At 37.0% G+C, this 21,292-nt stretch overlaps 1 protein-coding gene across 6 annotated transcripts in view; it reads right to left on the bottom strand.

The window, feature by feature from the left end:
• The window catches only part of LOC123498025 (phospholipid scramblase 2-like), a 36,899-nt gene that overhangs the window by 6,798 nt on the left and 8,809 nt on the right, over positions 1-21,292 (bottom strand). For 4 of the 6 annotated variants that reach the window (XM_045245102.1, XM_045245101.1, XM_045245099.1 and 1 more), the window contains exons 3-7: positions 20,590-20,712; positions 11,452-11,565; positions 8,094-8,311; positions 7,035-7,199; positions 6,506-6,667 (exon numbers count right to left, since the gene is read on the bottom strand). In XM_045245102.1, the coding sequence (XP_045101037.1) occupies positions 6,506-6,667; positions 7,035-7,199; positions 8,094-8,311; positions 11,452-11,565; positions 20,590-20,712 (782 nt within the window). The remainder of the gene's footprint in view (positions 1-6,505; positions 6,668-7,034; positions 7,200-8,093; positions 8,312-11,451; positions 11,566-20,589; positions 20,713-21,292) is intronic. The other 2 variants (XM_045245103.1, XM_045245104.1) reach the window with 1 other exon arrangement.

Genomic DNA, 21,292 nt, shown 5'->3' with positions numbered 1-21,292 from the left:
CCCTACAAGCCAAAACACGTTCACACATAGCAGCTGGGAAGTATCAACTGGTTGGCCTACATTTCTTATAAGAAAAATGTTCATTTTAACAAAAAAAAACTATGCACAATTGCAATCAAATTAAATCATCACAAGCATTCAATCCTCACCTCCACCCTGCACAGAGGGAAACGGTCACTGTAAGTTCTATGTAAGTTTATTTTGCTGTACAACAAATTTTTGGATCCCAGACATGCTACTTGTCCCTCACTAGCTCCAACATCTTTGCCTCTGGACACCACATGTTCAAACCTTCCTTGGCCTCAAAATGTAAACAAAGCCGCTAACGGCTGGAAAAGATCAATGTGTCGGTCTTGTTTAGTGGCTAGTTTTTCCAGCCACTAGGCACCAAAATCTAGCCAATAACTTTAACAGCTAGCATTTCCAGACATAAACTGAAACGTGTGAACCCACCTTTACCTGATCTTCAGGTATGACTGACCTCACACACCACACACCCAATCACCCGTGGTCAGAGGGGACAGTAGCTGCCCTGCTTGTCAGCAGAAAAATCCCAGAGGTCTAATGGGATTTGAACCTAAGCCAGCACAAACTCAATTCCTTTACCACTGAGTTAGAAAGATTATTATTATTATTATTTTATTATTTTTTTTTTTTTATTTATTTTTTATTTATTTATTTATTTATTTTTTTTTTTTGTGTGTGTGTGTGTGTGTGTGTGTGTGTGTGTGTGTGTGTGTGTGTGTGTGTGTGTGTGTGTGTGTGTGTGTGTGTGTGTGTGTGTGTGTGTGTGTGTGTGTGTGTGTGTGTGTGTGTGTGTGTGTGTGTGTGTGTGTGTGTGTGTGTGTGTTTGTATTTACCTAGTTGTATTGTACAGCATTTGAACAGGGCTCATAGTGTCCTGTTTCCATGTCTCCATTTATTCAATTTTTTCTTAAAGTTATGCACAGTATGTGCTGTAACAGCTTCATTATTCCATGCATTGCACTTCACTGTTCTGTGTGAAATATTGTATTCTCCAATATCCTTCACACACTACCTCATCCTGATCTTCTTTACATGACCTCTTGTCCTCCCATCTTCTTCTGTCACCAGCACCAGGTCTTCACTGTCTATCTTTTCAATGCCATTGACTATCTTGTACATTGTTATTAGGTCTCCTCACTCTCTTCTATCTTATAAGGTTGGTAGTCCCATTTCCTTCAGCTGTCTTCATATGTTAAGTCCTTTAGTTCTGGCACCATCTTTGTAGCAATCTTCTGTATCCTTTCTAATCTTCTTATATCTTTTTTAGAGCTCAGAGAGCACACCACTGCTGCATATTCCAGCTTTGGACGTATCATGCTTATGATGATTTCTTTCATCATATCTTTGGCCATGAATTGAAATGCCACTCTTATATTAGTCAACATTTTATACGATAATCCAAATATCTCGCTTATGTGTTTTTCAGGGTTCAGATTTTCCTGTATAATCACTCCCTAATCTTTTTTCCTGTTTAGTCTTCATTATTTGTTCCTTTCCCATCAGATAGTTCCATACCGGTCTTCTTTTGCTCTTTTCTAGTTCCATTACGTAACATTTCTTAGCATTGAACTCCAATTTCCACTTCTTACTCCACTCATAGACCTTGTTTATATCTTCCTGTAACAGCAAACAGTCCTCCCAGGTTTTGATAACACTTAGCAGCTTTGCATCATCAGCAAATAAATTAATGTACTGTTTATCCCATTCTGAATGTAGATTACACTTCTCTCAGTTTCATATCTAGAACCATTCAATAGAAATTCTTTTTCTCGATCTCCGTCCTTTTCTCGTTTTTTTCTTAGCTTCATTTCTTAGCACTTTCTCCTTTTCCCTCTCCTCTAGGTTCATATCTCTTTTATCCAAATATCTTTGTGTTCAGTATCATCAGCCAGCTTCCCTTTCCTAGCCATAATTTCCTCCACTGACACTTGAGATCTCATTCTCACTTTCATTGGTCTCCTATCCCCTTCACTGAATCTTCCTAACCTGATCACTTCCTCCTCCTCCTCCTGGTCCAGTTCTTGCGTGTTGTCTTGAACTTGTTTGATAATAGTTTTGGCCAATTTTCTCACCTCACGCTCTCTCATGAACTTTTTGGATTTTTTTTTTCCTTCATCCCAAAAATCACGAAACATTTCCTTTTATCCACTGTATCGCACACTAGATCTTCTTTCTCCTTAATTACTTGTATTACCACATCTTTTGTGTTTTCCTGAATTTGTCTCTTTATTACCTCTGAAAATTGTACTTTTTCCTCTTCCTGTTCTTGCTTCCATGCATTTCATAGTTCCTTCAGCTTGTTTTTGCCCAATCCAATTCCTACTCTGTCCTCAATCCCTTCTTGTACTTTTTTCTACAGGCTCCATATGGAGTCTTCGTAGTCGTGACATGTAGCTTTTAGTAAATCATATTGTGTGTGTGTGTGTGTGTGTGTGTGTGTGTGTGTGTGTGTAATTCACTGTTTGATCTGCTGCAGTCTATGACGAGACAGCCAGACATTACCCTACGGAACGAGCTCAGAGCTCATTATTTCCGATCTTGGGATAGGTCTGAGACCAGGCACACACCACACACCGGGAAAACAAGGTCACAACTCCTCGATTTACATCCCGTACCTACTCACTGCTAGGTGAACAGGGGCTACACGTGAAAGGAGACATACCCAAATATCTCCACCCGGCCGGGGAATCGAACCCCGGTCATCTGGCTTGTGAAGCCAGCACTCTAACCACTGAGCTATCGTGTGTGTGTATCTACTGTGTGTGTGTGTGTGTGTGTGTGTGTGTATTTACCTATTTGTGTATTACAGGGCCCGAGCTAAGCTCTCTGTGTCCTGTCTCCTTGTCCACTCCTGTCATATCTCTCATCTGATTGACACACACTGCGTCAACGACATCACTGCTCAGCTTATTCCACTTATCAATACTACGATGCAGGAAACTGTATTTTCTCACGTCATTTAGACAGATGTCTTTTATTAACTTTTTTCCATGTCCTCGGAGATGATTACTTGTGGTCACCTTTATCAACTCTCTGTCCAATATGTCAATCTTGTTCACCAATTTATACATAGTTATCATGTCTCCTCTTGTTCTTCTCTCTTCTAATGTGGTCAGCCCCAGCTTCCTCAGTCTTTCCTCATAGTCTAACTCCCTGAGTCCTGGTACCATCCTTGTTGCCAGCCTCTGTACCCTTTCCACCTTCTTCACATTTTTCTTCATATGCGGTGACCAGACACAAGCTGCATATTCTAACTGGGGTCTTATTAAGGTACATAATATCTTCTTCATCATTCCTTCATCTAGGTAGTGGAATGCAAGGCCAATATTTTGAAGCATGTTATATGGTTTCCCAAAAATCTTGTTAATGTGTTTCTCCGGTGACAAAGTGTTTTGCATGGTTACTCCTAAGTCTTTCTCCTCATTGGTCTCTTTAATTTTCTCATCACCCAGCCTGTAATCCCTGTTTGGTCTGTATCTACTTCTTCCCATTTTCATAACATGGGTCTTGTCTATATTAAATTCCATCTGCCACTCTTTACTCCACTCATATATTTTATCAAGATCTTCCTGTAACTTGTTACAATCTTCCACATTCTTTACTCTCCTCATAATTTTAGTATCGTCCGCAAACATGTTCATGTAACTGTCAATTCCTACTGGCATATCATTAACATAAATCAAAAACATGATGGGACCAAGCACTGACCCTTGTGGAACTCCACTGGTTACCTTCTTCCACTCGGACTTCCTTCCTCTCACCACTGTTCTCATTTCTCTTCCCACTAAGTAATTTTCCATCCATTTTGCTAGTTTATCATTTACTCCTCCAATCTTCTTTAGTTTCCACATCAGTCTATTGTGTGGTACTTTATCAAAGGCCTTTCTCAAGTCCAGGTAGATAGCATCCACCCATCCCTCTCTATGTTGTAGTATGTCAGTCACTCTTGAATAAAAACATAATAAATTGGATACACACGATCTTCCTTTTCTAAAACCAAACTGCCTTTCACTCAGAATGTTTTCACTTTCTAGATACTCTAGATACTCACTCCACTTAGCTTTAATTGCTTCTTCACATACCTTGCACAATATACTAGTCAACGATACTGGTCTATAATTTAGCGGTTCCATTCTACTACCATTCTTATATATAGGCACAATGTCAGCTCTTTTCCATTCTTTTGGGACTATTCTTGTTCGTATGGAGGTTTCCACAATATCAAATACAGGGTTCAACAATTGATCCTTACATTCCTTTAGCAACCTCCCAGATATGCCATCAGGCCCCATTGATTTATTAATATCCAAATTGCTTATAATTTTCCTTACATCTTCCTTAGTAACCATGATGTCCTGCATTTGCTTTATTTCCGTAGTGTGTGTGTGTATGCGTGTGTGTGTGTATGTGTGTGTGTGTGTGTGTGTGTGTGTGTGTGTGTGTGTGTGTGTGTGTGTGTGTGTTTCACTGTTTGATCTGCTGCAGTCTCTGACGAGACAGCCAGACGTTATCCTACGGAACGAGCTCAGAGCTCATTATTTCCGATCTTCAGATAGGCCTGAGACCAGGCACACACCACACACCGGGACAACAAGGTCACAACTCCTCGATTTACATCCCGTACCTACTCACTGCTAGGTGAACAGGGACTACACGTGAAAGGAGACACACCCAAATATCTCCACCCGGCCGGGGAATCGAACCCCGGTCCTCTGGCTTGAAGCCAGCACTCTAACCACTGAGCTACCGGGCCGTGTGTGTGTGTGTGTGTGTGTGTGTGTGTGTGTGTGTGTGTGTGTGTGTGTGTGTGTGTGTGTGTGTGTGTGTGTGTGTGTGTATTTATCTAGTTGTATTTTACCTAGTTGTATAATACAGGGTTCGAGTGGGGCTCATAGTGACCTATTTCCATATCTAATTTTATCCAAATTTTCCTTAAATTTGTGCACACTTTTTTGCTGTTATAATCTCATCATTCAGATTCTTCCAGATGTCCATTATCCTATGTGGAAAACTAAACTTTTTACTGTTTCTCAAAACTTTTCCTGATCTTCTTTGAGTGTCCTCTTGTCTGTCTATCTCCATCTTCTATCAGTGATACCATGTCTTATCTCTGTATCTCTTCCACACTGTTCACTATCTTGTACATTGTCATTATATCTCCTCTCTTCTGTGTATCCTTCAAAGTTGGTAACTCCATTTCCTTTAGTCTGTGTTCATAGGGAAGGTCCTTTATTTCTGGGACCATCTTTGTGGTTATCCTTTGGATTCTTTCTAGTTTCTTGATATCCTTTTGCATGTGTGTGTGTGTGTGTGTGTGTGTGTGTGTGTGTGTGTGTGTGTGTGTGTGTGTACACATGAATGATGTGTGAGCTTTTATAACTTCTGTCTATAATATACTGAACAAGACAGCATGCCATGTAGTTAATGTATGTGATCTTTAGTTAACTTGAAACTCTTTACTTCATTCCAAAGCTTTGCAATCAAATAGCAGTTTTTATTCTCCTTGTAATTCAAAAAACAGGATAGTCTGGTATATAATCTATTATCTCCGTAACAGATGAAACACGTCACCACTTGTCTGGCACACAGCAAACTATGTAAGAAATCCCAGAAACCAATAACAGTTTCATAGAAGATGAAGATAAGTGACAATTAAGATAGTGGAACAGAAGATAAGATAGGCAAAAAAAGTTGTAAAACCATAAGTAGATGAAATATATCACTGAGTATGAAAGGAATGCAAAAATTTTATTGGTGAAACAGTAATTAATATTGTAAAGGAATTTCTATATTAAGAAAAGGAGTTTATAATGTAGGAAATTCATGCCTTATGAACATTTTGAGTCTTTATATTGAAGATAATAGCAGATAATGATGAGTTACATGACATAAATGGACTTAAGTAAAGCATTTGGTAAGATACTCTCCCAGAGGATGGAGACTGCAAGAGCAAAACTTATGGACAGGAGCAAATGGAGACTTTAAGTTCTGTTATGACCACTCTCTTCAGGCAACCTCAGTAGTCACCTGAGTAGTCTGAATGAAATTTATATCATGGAAGAGGAGCAGCTTACAACTGGTCACTAGATATCCTTCCCACAACACCAACTATTTCTAAAGCAACTATATCTAACACACAATGCACATGTACCATCTCACTGAAAGAATTACTACTGGAGAGAGAGAGAGAGAGAGAGAGAGAGAGAGAGAGAGAGAGAGAGAGAGAGAGAGAGAGAGAGAGAGAGAGAGAGAGAGAGAGAGAGAGATAAATGAAAGACCAAGAAAGTTAACCAGGAGGGCAACAGAAGAAGGAAGTCAGAGGGAGGACTAGGAGAAAGCAAAGATAAAGAGAGAGACATAGATGAAAGACCAGGGAAGTACAGAAAAGAAATTATAACATCACTGAAAGTGGCAGTAGAGTGGAAAGAAGGAAGAACATGAAAAGAAATACAAAGACAGAATCACCAGCACTACTCACAATGAGGAACACAGCACCCAACAAAGTGGCCTTCATTTTGACATCCAGGTCAGTTGGGAAGGAAATGCCAAAGTTGTCAGTGTCGGTGAATACTTCCTTTGCCAAGCCACTCCACTGCTTGCTGATCTTGCCCACCTGCACATCTCCATCAGCTGACAGAACCTGTTTAAGAAGAGGAATAGTTAAAGGTAAATTATATCTTTCTTTCTTATTGCTATCCCTTTATACAGTGACATTCTTCTTTTTTTTTTTCTTTTTTTCTGTACCTCTTGGCTTGTCATCAGTTACATTACAAAAAGCTTTAAGAAATAGTCCTTCCTCTCCACTACACAACAGATTCTAAAACTTCCATCACTCCTCAGTGACTCACACCAGGAAGTGTTTGTCTTTTCTAATAATTCTAAAACCTCTTATCAATTTGAGCTCCATAAATAAGTTCACTGGAATCTCTCTGTAAATGATATCAACTATGTTCCAACCATTCTAGTTATTTCTTTTCCTTCTCACTTTCTTCCCACTCTCCTTTTACCTGGAACTCCACATCCCCACAGATGCTCCATGTGCAGATAGGTCCCTCAATCCTTAAGATGACATCATCAGAGGAATTGCGCACTGTAAACTTAGGTGCACAAATACTCCACTCTTGCTTGACAGTGCCAATGACTGTACCTGGAGGTGATGACACCTCAATGCTCTGGAGGAAAGACATAGAGAGGAACAAGTTAAGTCTTGCAGTGTTGTATCATTAGACTTTGAAAAGAAAGGATAAAATGAGCTTGCACAGCTCTGGTATACTAATAACTTAATGTGATGAGTGAATAATTAGTGCTGCTGTTATCAAGTTTTCCTTATAAGAAAAGCTCCATTGGTACTGCCAAGGAAATTAGTTGACTTTTCATGAAATAATCAGGTTTTCAAATGGAGAGCATCATAATGCAAGCAGCCAAGAACAAGTGATGATTTCTGCTACAGCAGCCACTCCTTTCATAAAGCTGAAGGGAAAGAGCATCAGAGCAGCAAAGCCTTAACTAGTAAATTTACATCTTATCTCTAGCTAAAACAGCTTCTATTAAATTAGGGCCTTCTGAGTCACCTCGGCTAGTTTTTCTCACCACCCATCAGTATGCTAATTCTGTACAGGGGTTTGTAGGGGGGCATTTCCAGTCATACTGGCTTGAACCAAAAATTGTCTTATTCTTATCATCCCCTCTCCTCTAAGTGACTGTTTTCAGCCTCTTTCTCATTGCAGGATCTTGCTAACCACATACCTCCCCTTCTCCAGCAGCCTTGCTGGACAAAACTTCCTTCTTTGCCTTAATCCTATACTGTCCACTTCTCTAGTCCAAGAGTTAACAAGTATTCCCAATCATTCACCCTTCCCTGGCAAACTATGGGGCTCCCTGTCTACTTCTGTATTTCCACCTTCCTATGACTTGAATTCTTTAAGGAGGGAGGCTTCAAGACACTTATCCTGTATTTTTTCATTACAACTTTCAACCCTGTTTGAGGACTATATATCATTAATTCCTGTTTAGTTGCCCTTGACCAGTATCCTTCCTACAGAAAACAATCAAGAATATAGAGACACCTGTAGACAGCATGGGAAGCAGCAGGAGGTGCAAGCCAGGGGGCGATTGAGGTGGATCACTTCATTCTGGGAGGTGTCAAGGATCTTCATGTCAAAAGGCCGAAGAGGACCACAGCAGTTCCTTGTGCAGCAGTCTGTGTCCTCAGCCGCAAAATAAATTTTCTGACCCATTGAGTTTTGCACCTTGTACTTATTGGCAGTCTCAAATCCAGTGAAGGCTGGTGGTGGTAGAGAAGGATGGGACACATGAGAGTGGGGAGAAAACAGGAGAAAAAGGAGAGAGGAGGAAGGAAGATGTGATCGTGAGAGGACAAAGTGGATCAGTAGAAGCATTGATGAGGTACAAAATACAGAGGAATGAAGATGAAAGAGGTTAGAGAAAGATAGTGAGATAAGTTTATGGGGAAAGAGTGTGTGTTCATATACAGGGAAAACAGTACTAGTGAAAAAGTATGTAAGTAGAGACACAATGATTAGTTAAAAGGCAGAACAAGGGACACGAAGGACACACACATAAACACATTTTCAAGATTATATTGGCAAACTGAATAAAAATTGGCATGTACTAGATTTCATACATGTATTTATATAGTTGTATTTACCTAGTTGTATATTACAGGGACTCATAGTGACGTGTCTCCATACTTATTTTTATCCAAATTTTCCTTAAATTTGTGCACAATTTCTGCTGATACAATCTCATCATTCAGACTGTTCCAGATGTCCACCATCCTATGTGGGAAACTAAACTTTTTTTAATAATTCTCAAACAATGACTTTTCCTGATCTTCTTGAGTATCATCTTGTCCGTCTATACCAGGTCTTGTCTGTCTATCTTTTCCATGCTATTCAATATCTTGTAGTACCTGGTTATTAGATCTCCTCTCTTCTGTGTATCCTTCAAAGTTGGTACTGTAGTTCTATTTCCTCTAGTCTATCTTCATAGGGAAGGTTCTTTATTTCTGGCACCATCTTTGTGGCCGTCCTTTGGATTTGTTCTAGTTTCCTGATGTCCTTCTGTATGTGTTGTGATCACACTACTGCTGCATATTCAAGTCTAGGTCTTATCATCGTGGTTATGATCTTTTTCATCATACTCTTGCCTATATAGTGTACATGTAATCTGTGTGTGTGTGTGTGTGTGTGTGTGTGTGTGTGTGTGTGTGTGTGTGTGTGTGTGTGTGTGTGTGTGTGTGTGTGTGTGTGTGTGTGTGTGTGTGTGTGTGTGTGTGTGTGTGTATTTACTAGTTATGTTTTACAGGAAAAGAGCTATGCTCGTGCTGTCCTGAATCCATACCTACGGTCATCCAGTTTAGCCTTGAAATCATGAATATTTCTTGCTTGAACCACTGTTTCATCTAAATTGTTCCACATTTCTATGATTCTGTTTGGAAAACAATATTTCTTAATGTCTCTTCTACACACGGTCTTTTTCAATTTCATGCTGTGTCCCTTTGTATTTCTTGAGTCCCACACCAATAAAATAAGTCTTCTTTATCAGCTGTATTCATCCCCTTCTATGCCCTTTATATAGCAATTAGGTCTCCTCTTTCTCTCCACTGTTGCAATGTTGGAAGTTTTAATATCTTTAATCTGTCTTCATATGTAAGGTCTTTCAAACTTGGAACCATTTTGGTTGCATCTCTTTGAATCCTTTCTATCTTCCTTATATCTTTCTTATTATGTAAGTACAGCATATTCTTGTTTAGGTTAAATCATGCATTCTATCAGTGTTTTCATCATCTCTTCATCTATATAGGCAAATGCTCATTTCCTTTTCCTTAGTATTAGTAATTCATATGTTTCCCCAACTATATTGTTTTTTTTTTCTGGTGATAAATTGTCATTTATTGTAATAGCCAGGTCTTTTCTTCTTTTGTTTTTTGAATTCCTACTCCTCCTATAGTGTAAGATTTCATCCGGTTTCTCCCTAATTCCATCAATTTGCACTTTTTTGCATTAAATTCCATTTCCCATTTCTTGCTCCACTCATGTATCTTGCTAAAGTCTTTTTGTAGCATTTCATAATCCATGTAATTTTCCACTCATTTCAGTAACTTTCTAGTAGTGCATGTGTATGTATCTGTATTTACCTAGTTATATATTACAGGTTTGAGCAGGGCTCAGAGACCTGTCTCCATATCTAATTTTATCCAAAGAATGTGTGTGTGTCTATACATAAAATCCTGTACACTCCATTTTTTCAATCAGTTTCTCAGTACAGTGATAAAAACAGCATCATAATGCAGCATAAAGTGAGGCCATGTTTGAAAAAATTATAAATCCAATTCACAAAAATATATATATTAAAAACATGGGCATGCATAAGAATCAAATTTCTTTTATACTCTTACCTTCAGCTTTCCTTTTTTATCTAAAAATTTTGTAATATATTTTCATACCAATATAACTTTGTATTCAGATAATTATAATATAAATTCTTTTCTTTTAAATCAACAGCAAGTGTTCTGAGGCTCATCAACAAACAGACACCATGGTTTGCTTTGTCTTGTAAATTCTTTGAGAGAAATGCTTTTGTTTCTGTTAACAAATTTGGTACACATTCATCCATTAGTTTGACCCAATTTATCAGAAGTACATTGGTCTATCTTACAATAAATATATTTTATATGAACAAGTTTAAAGATGGTCTCTAGAACATCTATCAAATAAAACTTTCTACAATGACTGCACTGTAGTTCCAAGACAAAGATTACATAATGAATTGGCAGAAAGGCAAACTGATACATTATCTGAGTACAAAATTAACATTATCATTAGCTGGCATTAAGATATCAATCAATAATCTCTTGACTCATATTGACAAGGGACTCACTTCACAAGCTAACTGACAACACACTCACTTCACAAGGCAATGCATGTGAGTTACTATACAACAATGAGCTGGACAAGATTAGAAAATTAAATTCCATCATTAAAGCAATGCTATAAGACTATATCTAGCATACTACTTCCTTCTTTGTGGTAAAGATCCTGCACATTAAAGATGTAGTGTGACTAAAGATATGTAGGTAACAATTAAAAAGTGAAACCATACATGTACCAAGATGAGGATGTCCTTAATGAGGGACAACCCAGGGAATCAAAGTACTGAGAAGACAAATCCCAGTCCCCTCAATCAGTCCTTTTGGATCACTTTGTATGATGCACAGAAAATAAGATGGTAATATTCCTCTGCCTACCATGAATTAATCAATGTATCTCCAGTAATCCACTTTGAAATATTATCACCCATTCAGCTACCAACACTGACAAACCATAACCTCACCTATCCTTCTAGCCTCCCATCTACTAACATGTCATCATCAGCAGGCCAGCCAGTCATCAAGCTACCCACCTTCCAGCAGCTCCACTTGTTGTTTCACCAGCAGCTGGTCAATCTGGCTGAGGTACTCAAGGCCTGGTGGACAGTTTGCTACGGTGGGAGTAGGCATCCATCCTCCACCAGCCGCTGTGAGGATACGATAGGGTTACTATCTATACAAAACCATATATTTCAGACTATTCAGATGTATCCTTATATCTATACATCAGATGCTGAAGAACTAGCAATGGAACAAATAAGAATGAAATAAAGACAAGACAAGCTTTCATAAAACCTAATTTTCTAATAAGATGGCACAGTTTACTTTTGGATGGGAAGTACTGAAATGAAATTTCCTTGAAAACATTCATTTGGATTCATAAAACCACATACAAACAACATATCAGGAAACTGTTACCAAACATTAGCATAACATTCATCTTCAAGTGCAGTATATATATACATATATATATATATATATATATATATATATATATATATATATATATATATATATATATATATATATATATATATATACACACACACACACACACACACACACATGCACATAAAAAAAAAAAACATGAATAATTGTGATCTGGATAGAGCATGATTCATATTTGTTTATGTTTGTTCACTGTTTACACCAGTGTTTCCCAACCTTTTTGGTTGTGATCCTAAATGCAGTCTTATTATAAATTAATTATAAATCCAACCATTTCAAGTTAGTTATAGTATTGTAGTATACCGTACATGAATGCTATTCGTACTATGGGCGGAATTCCATGAGTATAAAGTAGGTGTTTTATGACCGTGCCTCTTTTGTTACTATGTGTTTAGTAGAATCTTTACCTTGTTCTATTACAGTAAATCAGTCATAATAATAGAAAAAAAAAAATGTGAACAGCTGTGAATTATTAAAATATATTTTTGTAAGACCCTATAATGACCCTCAGAAATACCCTCGTGACCCTAATTTGGGTTGTGACCTTGGGGTTGGGAACCATTGGTTTACACTGCAACACGTGATTTTCTCTAGATGCTTGCCTGCAGTGTGTGTGTGTGTATAGAAAATATATTTATATATATATATATATATATATATATATATATATATATATATATATATATATATATATATATATATATATATATATATATATATATATATATATATATATATATATATATATATATATATATATATATATATATATATATATATATATATATATATATATATATATATATATATATATATATATATATATATATATATATATATATATATATATATATATATATATATATATATATATATATATATATATATATATATATATATATATATATATATATATATATATATATATATATATATATATATATATATATATATATATATATATATATATATATATATATATATATATATATATATATATATATATATATATATATATATATATATATATATATATATATATATATATATATATATATATATATATATATATATATATATATATATATATATATATATATATATATATATATATATATATATATATATATATATATATATATATATATATATATATATATATATATATATATATATATATATATATATATATATATATATATATATATATATATATATATATATATATATATATATATATATATATATATATATATATATATATATATATATATATATATATATATATATATATATATATATATATATATATATATATATATATATATATATATATATATATATATATATATATATATATATATATATATATATATATATATATATATATATATATAACAGATTTCTAAATCCTAGTGAATGGTTTCAAGTACACTGCAGGTAATGTTTCCAAACCACATAGCAAACTATTTTCTAAAAATTATTCCTTGTGTTGTCCTTTTCTTTTTCTTTTTTTCATTCACTCTTTCCCAACTAAAAGAAGAGGGTTCCTACAAGTACTAAAGTCTTACAAATACATAATATTCATAAATAACACAGTGGAACTTGAGGTGCTTCAAGTCAGACTCAGTCTAAACTGAAGCAAGCCACACTTCACACACCATCCATGGCCTCACATGATGCCCCTCAAATTATAAGTTATCAAGGTTGACAAAATTGAAAAGTGAAAAGTTAAAATGACAGTACTACTGAACTCTAAATTTGAGATTTTAGACAAGAGGTGAAAATACAAGTCTTTTCCATGCATAGGAACTACATAAAAAAAATTACAGCATCATACATGTAAAGGGCATTGATACAGAAGCAGACTGTGTTTACCTGAGCCCCTAAACATGCACTGGGACACAGGCAGGCTAAGGAGGGATGTGACTTATATCATGTAAGTGTGAGCAGCATTAGTAGCATAAGATGCTTTTCCCCTTTTCCTTTTAGACTCCACAGCACTTCCTTTTATGAATCATGTACAACAAAAAAAGAAAAAAATCTTAGTAAAATATGTCAACTGAAAAAAATAATAATAAGCATAAAACTAGCAAAAAGCAAACAAAAATATACACAAAAAAGGCTCAATACATTATACTTTCACCAATATGCTGTATGACTGCAAGTAAACTGCAATAGCATCATCAACACCACTAAATATGCCACTATGGTATACAATATCAAGGATATATAACATTCTTGTAAACTTAATTATCATTATCAGAGATTTGATTTATCTGATCATAACAATGAGTGATGCACTAAGCTAATCAATCAAGTAGATCTTCTGTTCACAGGATTGCTTTCTGAGAGTGACAGATGACCATGCTTTGCAGAGAAGTATACAGCCTTATTCTTAAAGTTTCCAAAACCATAAATCTAAAGTCTTTATAACTACATGATTGAGCTTGGTTTATTTACAACAAATTAATACATGTGCTGTATACTGTACTTCCATTAAGTCTTTTAAACATCCTTTAATACTTTGATTGATAAACATGTGCATACAAAAAATTTATGTAAAATTGAAAAGTAATTGAAAAATTTAAGGTGATTGAGACCATTCACCCTGACTGTTCATGGTCTAAATTATTTGTCAAGAAAATGTAAAAATAAAAAAATAATATATAAATAAATAAAATAAAATAAAATAAAACAATTATGTAAATAAATATGTATATAAAAAATCAAATAAATATCTATAAATCTATGCAAATTTCAAAAGTAAATTATCATTTTTGAGGTAATCACGACTATTCATATTCACTACTTGATTATTTATTTACTGTCTACATCATCTACCATCCTTCCTCAAAGAAAAAAAAAGTAGGGGGCAGGAAATTATTACATAAAAAAGGCAGTCTCTCTCCATGTAAGCTAGAACAATCATAAGTTTCAAATAATAAATTTTCATGTATTATACAACAAAAGCTTAACAAAGGTAACAAATATCAAACACTGAAGTGGAGCAGCAAATCAAGCTAGGTTGAGCAAATTAATCTTATAATGCCACTGTAATTCTCTCATGGGAATTAAAACTGAGATTTATCTAAAGGTAGCCATGAAAAGGAATGGCTGGAATTTGAACCTCAACAGGCCACTAAAGTCAACATAAGATCATCATATTGCCAATCACACTAAGATAATCACAAAGGAACAAGTAAGATTTGCTAAGTCTTGACTGTCCTGCCATTACAATAGCATACAGCATAATAGCAACACACCAAGGACAAAGCTCAACTATCCCAATACAATGCTGTCTTTCCCTTTACTGCTTCATTTTTCTCTTAAGGTAGTGAAGTTCATGCAGACTTAAAGAATTGCAAATGTGTGTGTGTGTAATTCACCTCGGTCGTCTGCTGGTCACCCAGCCAGTCTTCCCCATTACGGGGTGAGCTCAGAGCTCATAGACCAATCTTCGGGTAGGACTGAGACCACAACACACTCCACACACCGGGAAAGCGAGGCCACAACCCCTCGAGTTACATCCCGTACCTATTTACTGCTAGGTGAACAGGGGCTACACATTAAGAGGCTTGCCCATTTGCCTCACCGCGCCGGGATTCGAACCCGGCCCTCTCGATTGTGAGTCGAGCATGCTAACCACACTGTGTGTGTGTGTGTGTGTGTGTGTGTGTGTGTGTGTGTGTGTGTGTGTGTGTGTATTTACCTAATTGTATTTACCTAATTGTAACATACGGGAAAAGAGCTATGCTCGTGTTGTCCCGTCTCCATATCTATTAATGTCCAGCTTTTTCTTAAAATCATGAATATTCCTTGCGCTGACCACTTCCACGCCTAAACTATTCCATGCTTCCACCCTTCTATGAGGGAAGCTATATTTTTCACATCTCTCCTATAAGTGGCCATTTTAGTTTTTTCCCATGCCCTCTCGACATTCTTCCATTCCACATACACAGATCTTCCCTATCCATTTTTTCCATGCCAATCATCACTCTGTATATTGCTATCAGGTCTCCCTTTCTTCTGTTTTCCAGGGTTGGAAGTTGCATTCTTTTCAGTCTGTCTTCATAAGTCAAATCTCTTAAGTCAGGCACCATTTTCGTTGCAGCCCTCTGTACTTTCTCTAGTTTCCTTATGTGTTTCTTTAAGTTCGAGCCCACTGTATTGTTGCATATTCAAGCCTCGGTCTTATCATTGCAGTAATTATTTTCTTCATCATTTCTTCATCTAGATATACGAACGCCACTCTTATGTTCCTCAATAAGTTCAATACTTCTCCAATTATTTTGTTTATATGTCTCTCTGGCGATAGGTCATTGGTAATTGTCACCCCAAGGTCTTTTTCTTCATGACTGGTTTTATGTCTTCATTTCCTATCTTGTACATACTCCTGATTCTTCTTTCACTCTTGCCAAACTCTATTTTCTTGCATTTTGTCGTGTTGAACTCCATTTGCCATGTACAGCTCCATTTCCATATTCTGTCCAAGTCTTCCTGGAGTAGTTCGCAATCTTTGTCACATCTCACTTTTCGTAACAATTTTGCATCGCCTGCAAATAGGCTCACATAACTGGACACCCCATCCACCATGTCATTTATGTAGACTGCGAACATTACTGGTGCCAACACTGATCCCTGTGGAACTCCACTCTCCACCAATCCCCATTCTGATGGTCTGTCCTTAATTATTGTTCTCATTTCTCTTCCTACCAAAAGTCTTCCATCCATTTTAGTAAACTGCCATGCACTCCTCCTACCATTTCAAGTTTCCAGATCAGTCTCTGGTGTGGTACCTTATCAAAGGCCTTTTTTAAATCCAGATATATTCCATCAGCCCAACCATCTCTTTCCTGTATTACATCTATCACCCTCGAATAGTAACATATCAGGTTTGTCGTGCATGAACGCCCTTTCCTAAAACCAAATTGACACTCACAAAGTATGTCATTTTTCTCCAAGAAGTCTGTCCATCTAGTCTTCACCACCCTCTCACACATCTTAGCTACCACACTTGTAAGTGACACTGGTCTATAGTTCAATGGGTCTCTTGTTACCTGATTTATAGATTGGGACAATGTTAGCTCTTTTCCAGTCTTGGGGCACTACGCCTTCCCTTAATGAGGCATCAATTACTTCACAAACTTTTTCTGCCAATTGCTCCCTGCATTCTCTTAAAATCCATCCTGATACCCCATCAGGTCCCACAGCTTTTCTCACTTCTAAACTCCCCATCATGTTCTTGATCTCCTCCACCGTTACTTGAAACTCCTTCATAATCCCTTTCTGTTCCATTACCAGTGGTTTGTCAAAAGCAGTCTCCTTTGTGAATACCTTCCGAAAGCATCCATTCATAGCCTCTGCCATTTCCTGGGATCTTCACTGTATACTCCATTTACTTCTAAACTTTCAATACTTTTGTATTTTTGATGTTGTTCACATGTCTGTAAAAAGCCTTGGTTGGTCTGTTCCATTTATCAATTTATCTAATTTTTTTTTCTTAAAGTTTGTTTCTTTTCTGTAACAACTTTATTATTCAATGCATTCCACTTCTCCACCATTCTGTGTGGATAACTGTATTTTCCAATATCCTTCACACACTACCTCATCCTGATCTTCTTTACATGTCCTCTTGTCCTTCTATCTTCTTCTGTCACTAGCACCAGATCTTTCCTGTCTTTCTTTTCAATACCATTGACCATCTTGTACATTGTTATTATGTCTCCTTGTTCTCTTCTATCTTATAAGGTAGATAGTCCCATTTCCTTCAGTTGTTCTTCATATTTTAGGTCCTTTAGTTACGGCACCATCTTTGTAGCAATCTTCTGTATCCGTTCTAATCTTCTTATATTTTTTTTAGAGCCCGGAGACCACACCACAGCTGCATATTCCAGCTTTGGACATATCATGCTTATGATGATTTTTTCATCATATCTTTGTCCATGAATTGGAATGCCATTCTTATATTAGTAAACATTTTATATGACAATCCAAATATCTTCCTTATGTGTTTTTCATGGCTCACATTTTCCTGTATAATCACTCCCAGATCTTTTTCCTCTTTAGTCTTCATTATTTGTTCCTCTCCTATCAAATAATTCCATACCTGTCTTCTTTTGCTCTTTTCTAGTTCCATTATATGTGTGTGTGTGTGTGTGTGTGTGTGTGTGTGTGTGTGTGTGTGTGTGTGTGTGTGTGTGTGTGTGTGTGTGTGTGTGTGTGTGTATTTACCTAGTATTTACCTAGTTGTAGTTTTACACCTCTTTATGCTGTGTGTGTGTGTGTGTGTGTGTGTGTGTGTGTGTGTGTGTGTGTGTGTGTGTGTGTGTGTGTGTGTGTGTGTGTATTTACCTGGTTGTAGTTTTACAGGGCCTGGGCGTTATGCTCGTGTGGCCCTGTCTCCATATCTGCACTTATCCAATCTTACTTTAAAAGTATGCACACTCGTTGCAGACACTACTTCTTCATTTAAACTGTTCCACGTCTCAATACATCTCTGCGGGAAACTATATTTTTTAATATCTCTCAGACATCTTCCTTTTCTCAGCTTTTTACTATGCGATCTTGTGCTTCTAATGTCATATTCTTCTCTCAGGATCAGTTTCTCATTATCCACTTGGTCCATTCTGTTGATCAATTTATAAACTTGTATCAGATCCCCTCTCTCCCTTCTTTGTTACAGGGTTGGAAGATCCATAGCCTTTAGTCTCTCCTCATATGTCATCCCTTCAAATTCTGGAACCATTCTTGTAGCCATTTTTGTAGTCTCTCCAATTTCCTTATGTGTTTCTTTTATGAGGGGTCCACACTACTGCTGCATATTCCAATCTGGGTCTTATTATAGTACTTATCAATTTCTTCATCATTTCTTTGTCCATGTAGTGAAACGCTACTCCAATATTCCTTAGCAAATTATATGTTTCTCTAAAATTCTATCAATATGGCTTACTGGTTGATTGTTTTCTTCCATCGTCACTCCTAAGTCCTTTTCCTTTTTACTTTCTCCAGTTCTACTCCATCTCCCATCTTATAGATTCCCAGGTCGTCTTTCACTCTTTCCCATTTCCATGACATGGCTTTTGTTCACATTGAATTCCATTTCCCACTTTTACTCCATTCCCAGATCTTATTTAGGTCTTCTTGCAGTATTTCACAATCCTCTTTTGCTTTATAACTCTGCACAGTTTTGTATCATCTGCAAACAGATTTATGTAGCTGTTCACTCCTTCTGGCATGTCGTTAATATAAATGAGGAAAAGTATTGGTGCCAATACTGACCCCTGTGGCACTCCGCTTTCTACTGCTCTCCACTTGGACTTCATATCTTTAACTACCGTCCTTATTTCTCTCCCCCTCAAATAATTTTCTATCCATCTCAATGTGCTTCCTTTTAAGCCACCCTTCTCCTCTAACTTCCATAGTAATCTTGCATGTGGCACTTTGTCAAACACCTTTTTTAAATCCAAGTAAATACAGTCAATCCATCCCTCTCTCTCTTGTACTCTATCAACTATTCTAGAATAGAAACTCAATAAATTAGTTACACACGACTGTCTTTTTCTAAAACCAAATTGGCTATTTGATATTAATTTGTTGTCTTCAAGGAATTCGATCCATTGTTTCTTTATTATCCTTTCACACATCTTGCATATTACACTAGGTAGTGATACCGGTCTATAATCTAAAGATTCTTCCTTCCTTCCGCTCTTATATGTGGGAACCACCTCAGCTCTTTTCCATTCTACTGGTACTGTTCCATTTTCTATTGAGCATTTTATGATGTTGTATATAGGACTTGCTAATTCTTCCCTACGTTCTTTCAGTATTCTGCCTGAGACTGTGTGTGTGTGTGTGTGTGTGTGTGTGTGTGTGTGTGTGTGTGTGTGTGTGTGTGTGTGTGTGTGTGTGTGTGTGTGTGTGTGTGTGTGTGTGTGTGTGTGTGTGTGTGTGTGTGTGTGTGTGTGTGTGTGTGTGTGTGTGTAATTCACTGTTTGATCTGCTGCAGTCTCTGATGAGACAGCCAGATGTTACCCTACGGAACGAGCTCAGAGCTCATTATTTCCGATCTTGGGATAGGTCTGAGACCAGGCACACACACACACCGGGACAACAAGATCACAACTCCTCGATTTACATCCCGTACCTACTCACTGCTAGGTGAACAGGGCTACACGTGAGGAGACACACCCAAATATCTCCACCGGCCGGGGAATCAAACCCCGTCATCTGGCTTGTGAAGCCAGCGCCTAACCACTGAGCTACCGTGTGTGTGTGTGTGTGTGTGTGTGTGTGTGTGTGTGTGTGTGTGTGTGTGTGTGTGTGTGTGTGTGTGTGTGTGTGTTACATGGTATTGTTAAAGCACAGAAACAGATGTTTTACTGATACATGCAGGTGTGCATTAATGTCCTCTCTTGAACTCCAAAATTTACAAAACAGAGTTGTAAACTAGTGTTACTTCCCCGTCTCTTGACAAGGCTTCTTGACTATAACAAGACTCAAGAGTTCAGGAGGGAAGTAGTGCAATGTGATTCATCCTGGTGACAGCACAGATTCCATTCTAATAGTGTAAGAATACCAATACAGTACTACAGTCCTTTGCCGGAAGCAGTATATGTACTATGGCATGTTTGTTGAGGGTGATACATACAAACCAGTGGAAAAAGCAACTTACAAGCCAGGTGTTAGCAATATGAAATATTATTTGAAGTTGAGGGGCATACCTGGCTGGCCCGGTTGTTGTTCACCATACTGTCCTGGGACTGGGCCATAACCATACTGACCTGGAGGAGGCCCATATCCACCTTGTGGCACACCACCTGGTGCCCCTGGTGGCCCTCCATATCCTATGATTGCCATCAAGGATGATAGAAGATCAAGATACTCATTTGGTGACTATTCTGCATGAGATAATTAGCTACCCCACAGAGACCATAGTAAACATTTCATGGGATCTATCTCTTCACCTATCTTTCTAATATACTTTTCATTTTAATTACCAATAATTACTAGTGAACACTTGAAAAAAAGGGGACTGCCAGATGTAGATTAAGAGTCTTCTGGCAGCTTCCCTTTTTTATCAAAAGTTCTTAGAACCTCGATCCAGTAACAGCATCATAGACAATGAGATCAAATCAAGGTATGAGACTGGATGATTGCCATAAACATTCCTTTCAACCTGGCCACTAAGAAAACGATAAGCAAATAAAGGTGTGTATGTGCCTAGCACCTATGTTAGAGATGGTATTTTCATCCCATCCCAACTTCACATGATTAGAACTCTTATTACACTTCTAATGTGGAGGTGATGGCAGAATGCAGCAAAATATAAGCTAATGGGTTTAGCTTTTTGATCTGACAGTATTACCTTACTTCCACTGAGCTGAGCTAGCCACCTGTCAGTGGCTCCACAAGATGTTGGAGCAG

Source organism: Portunus trituberculatus, chromosome 47 (assembly GCF_017591435.1).
Source record: "Portunus trituberculatus isolate SZX2019 chromosome 47, ASM1759143v1, whole genome shotgun sequence".
Lineage (NCBI taxonomy): Eukaryota > Metazoa > Arthropoda > Malacostraca > Decapoda > Portunidae > Portunus > Portunus trituberculatus.
The sequence above is the reverse complement of the archived record's forward strand: the minus strand, read 5'-3'. Positions and strand labels throughout refer to the sequence as shown.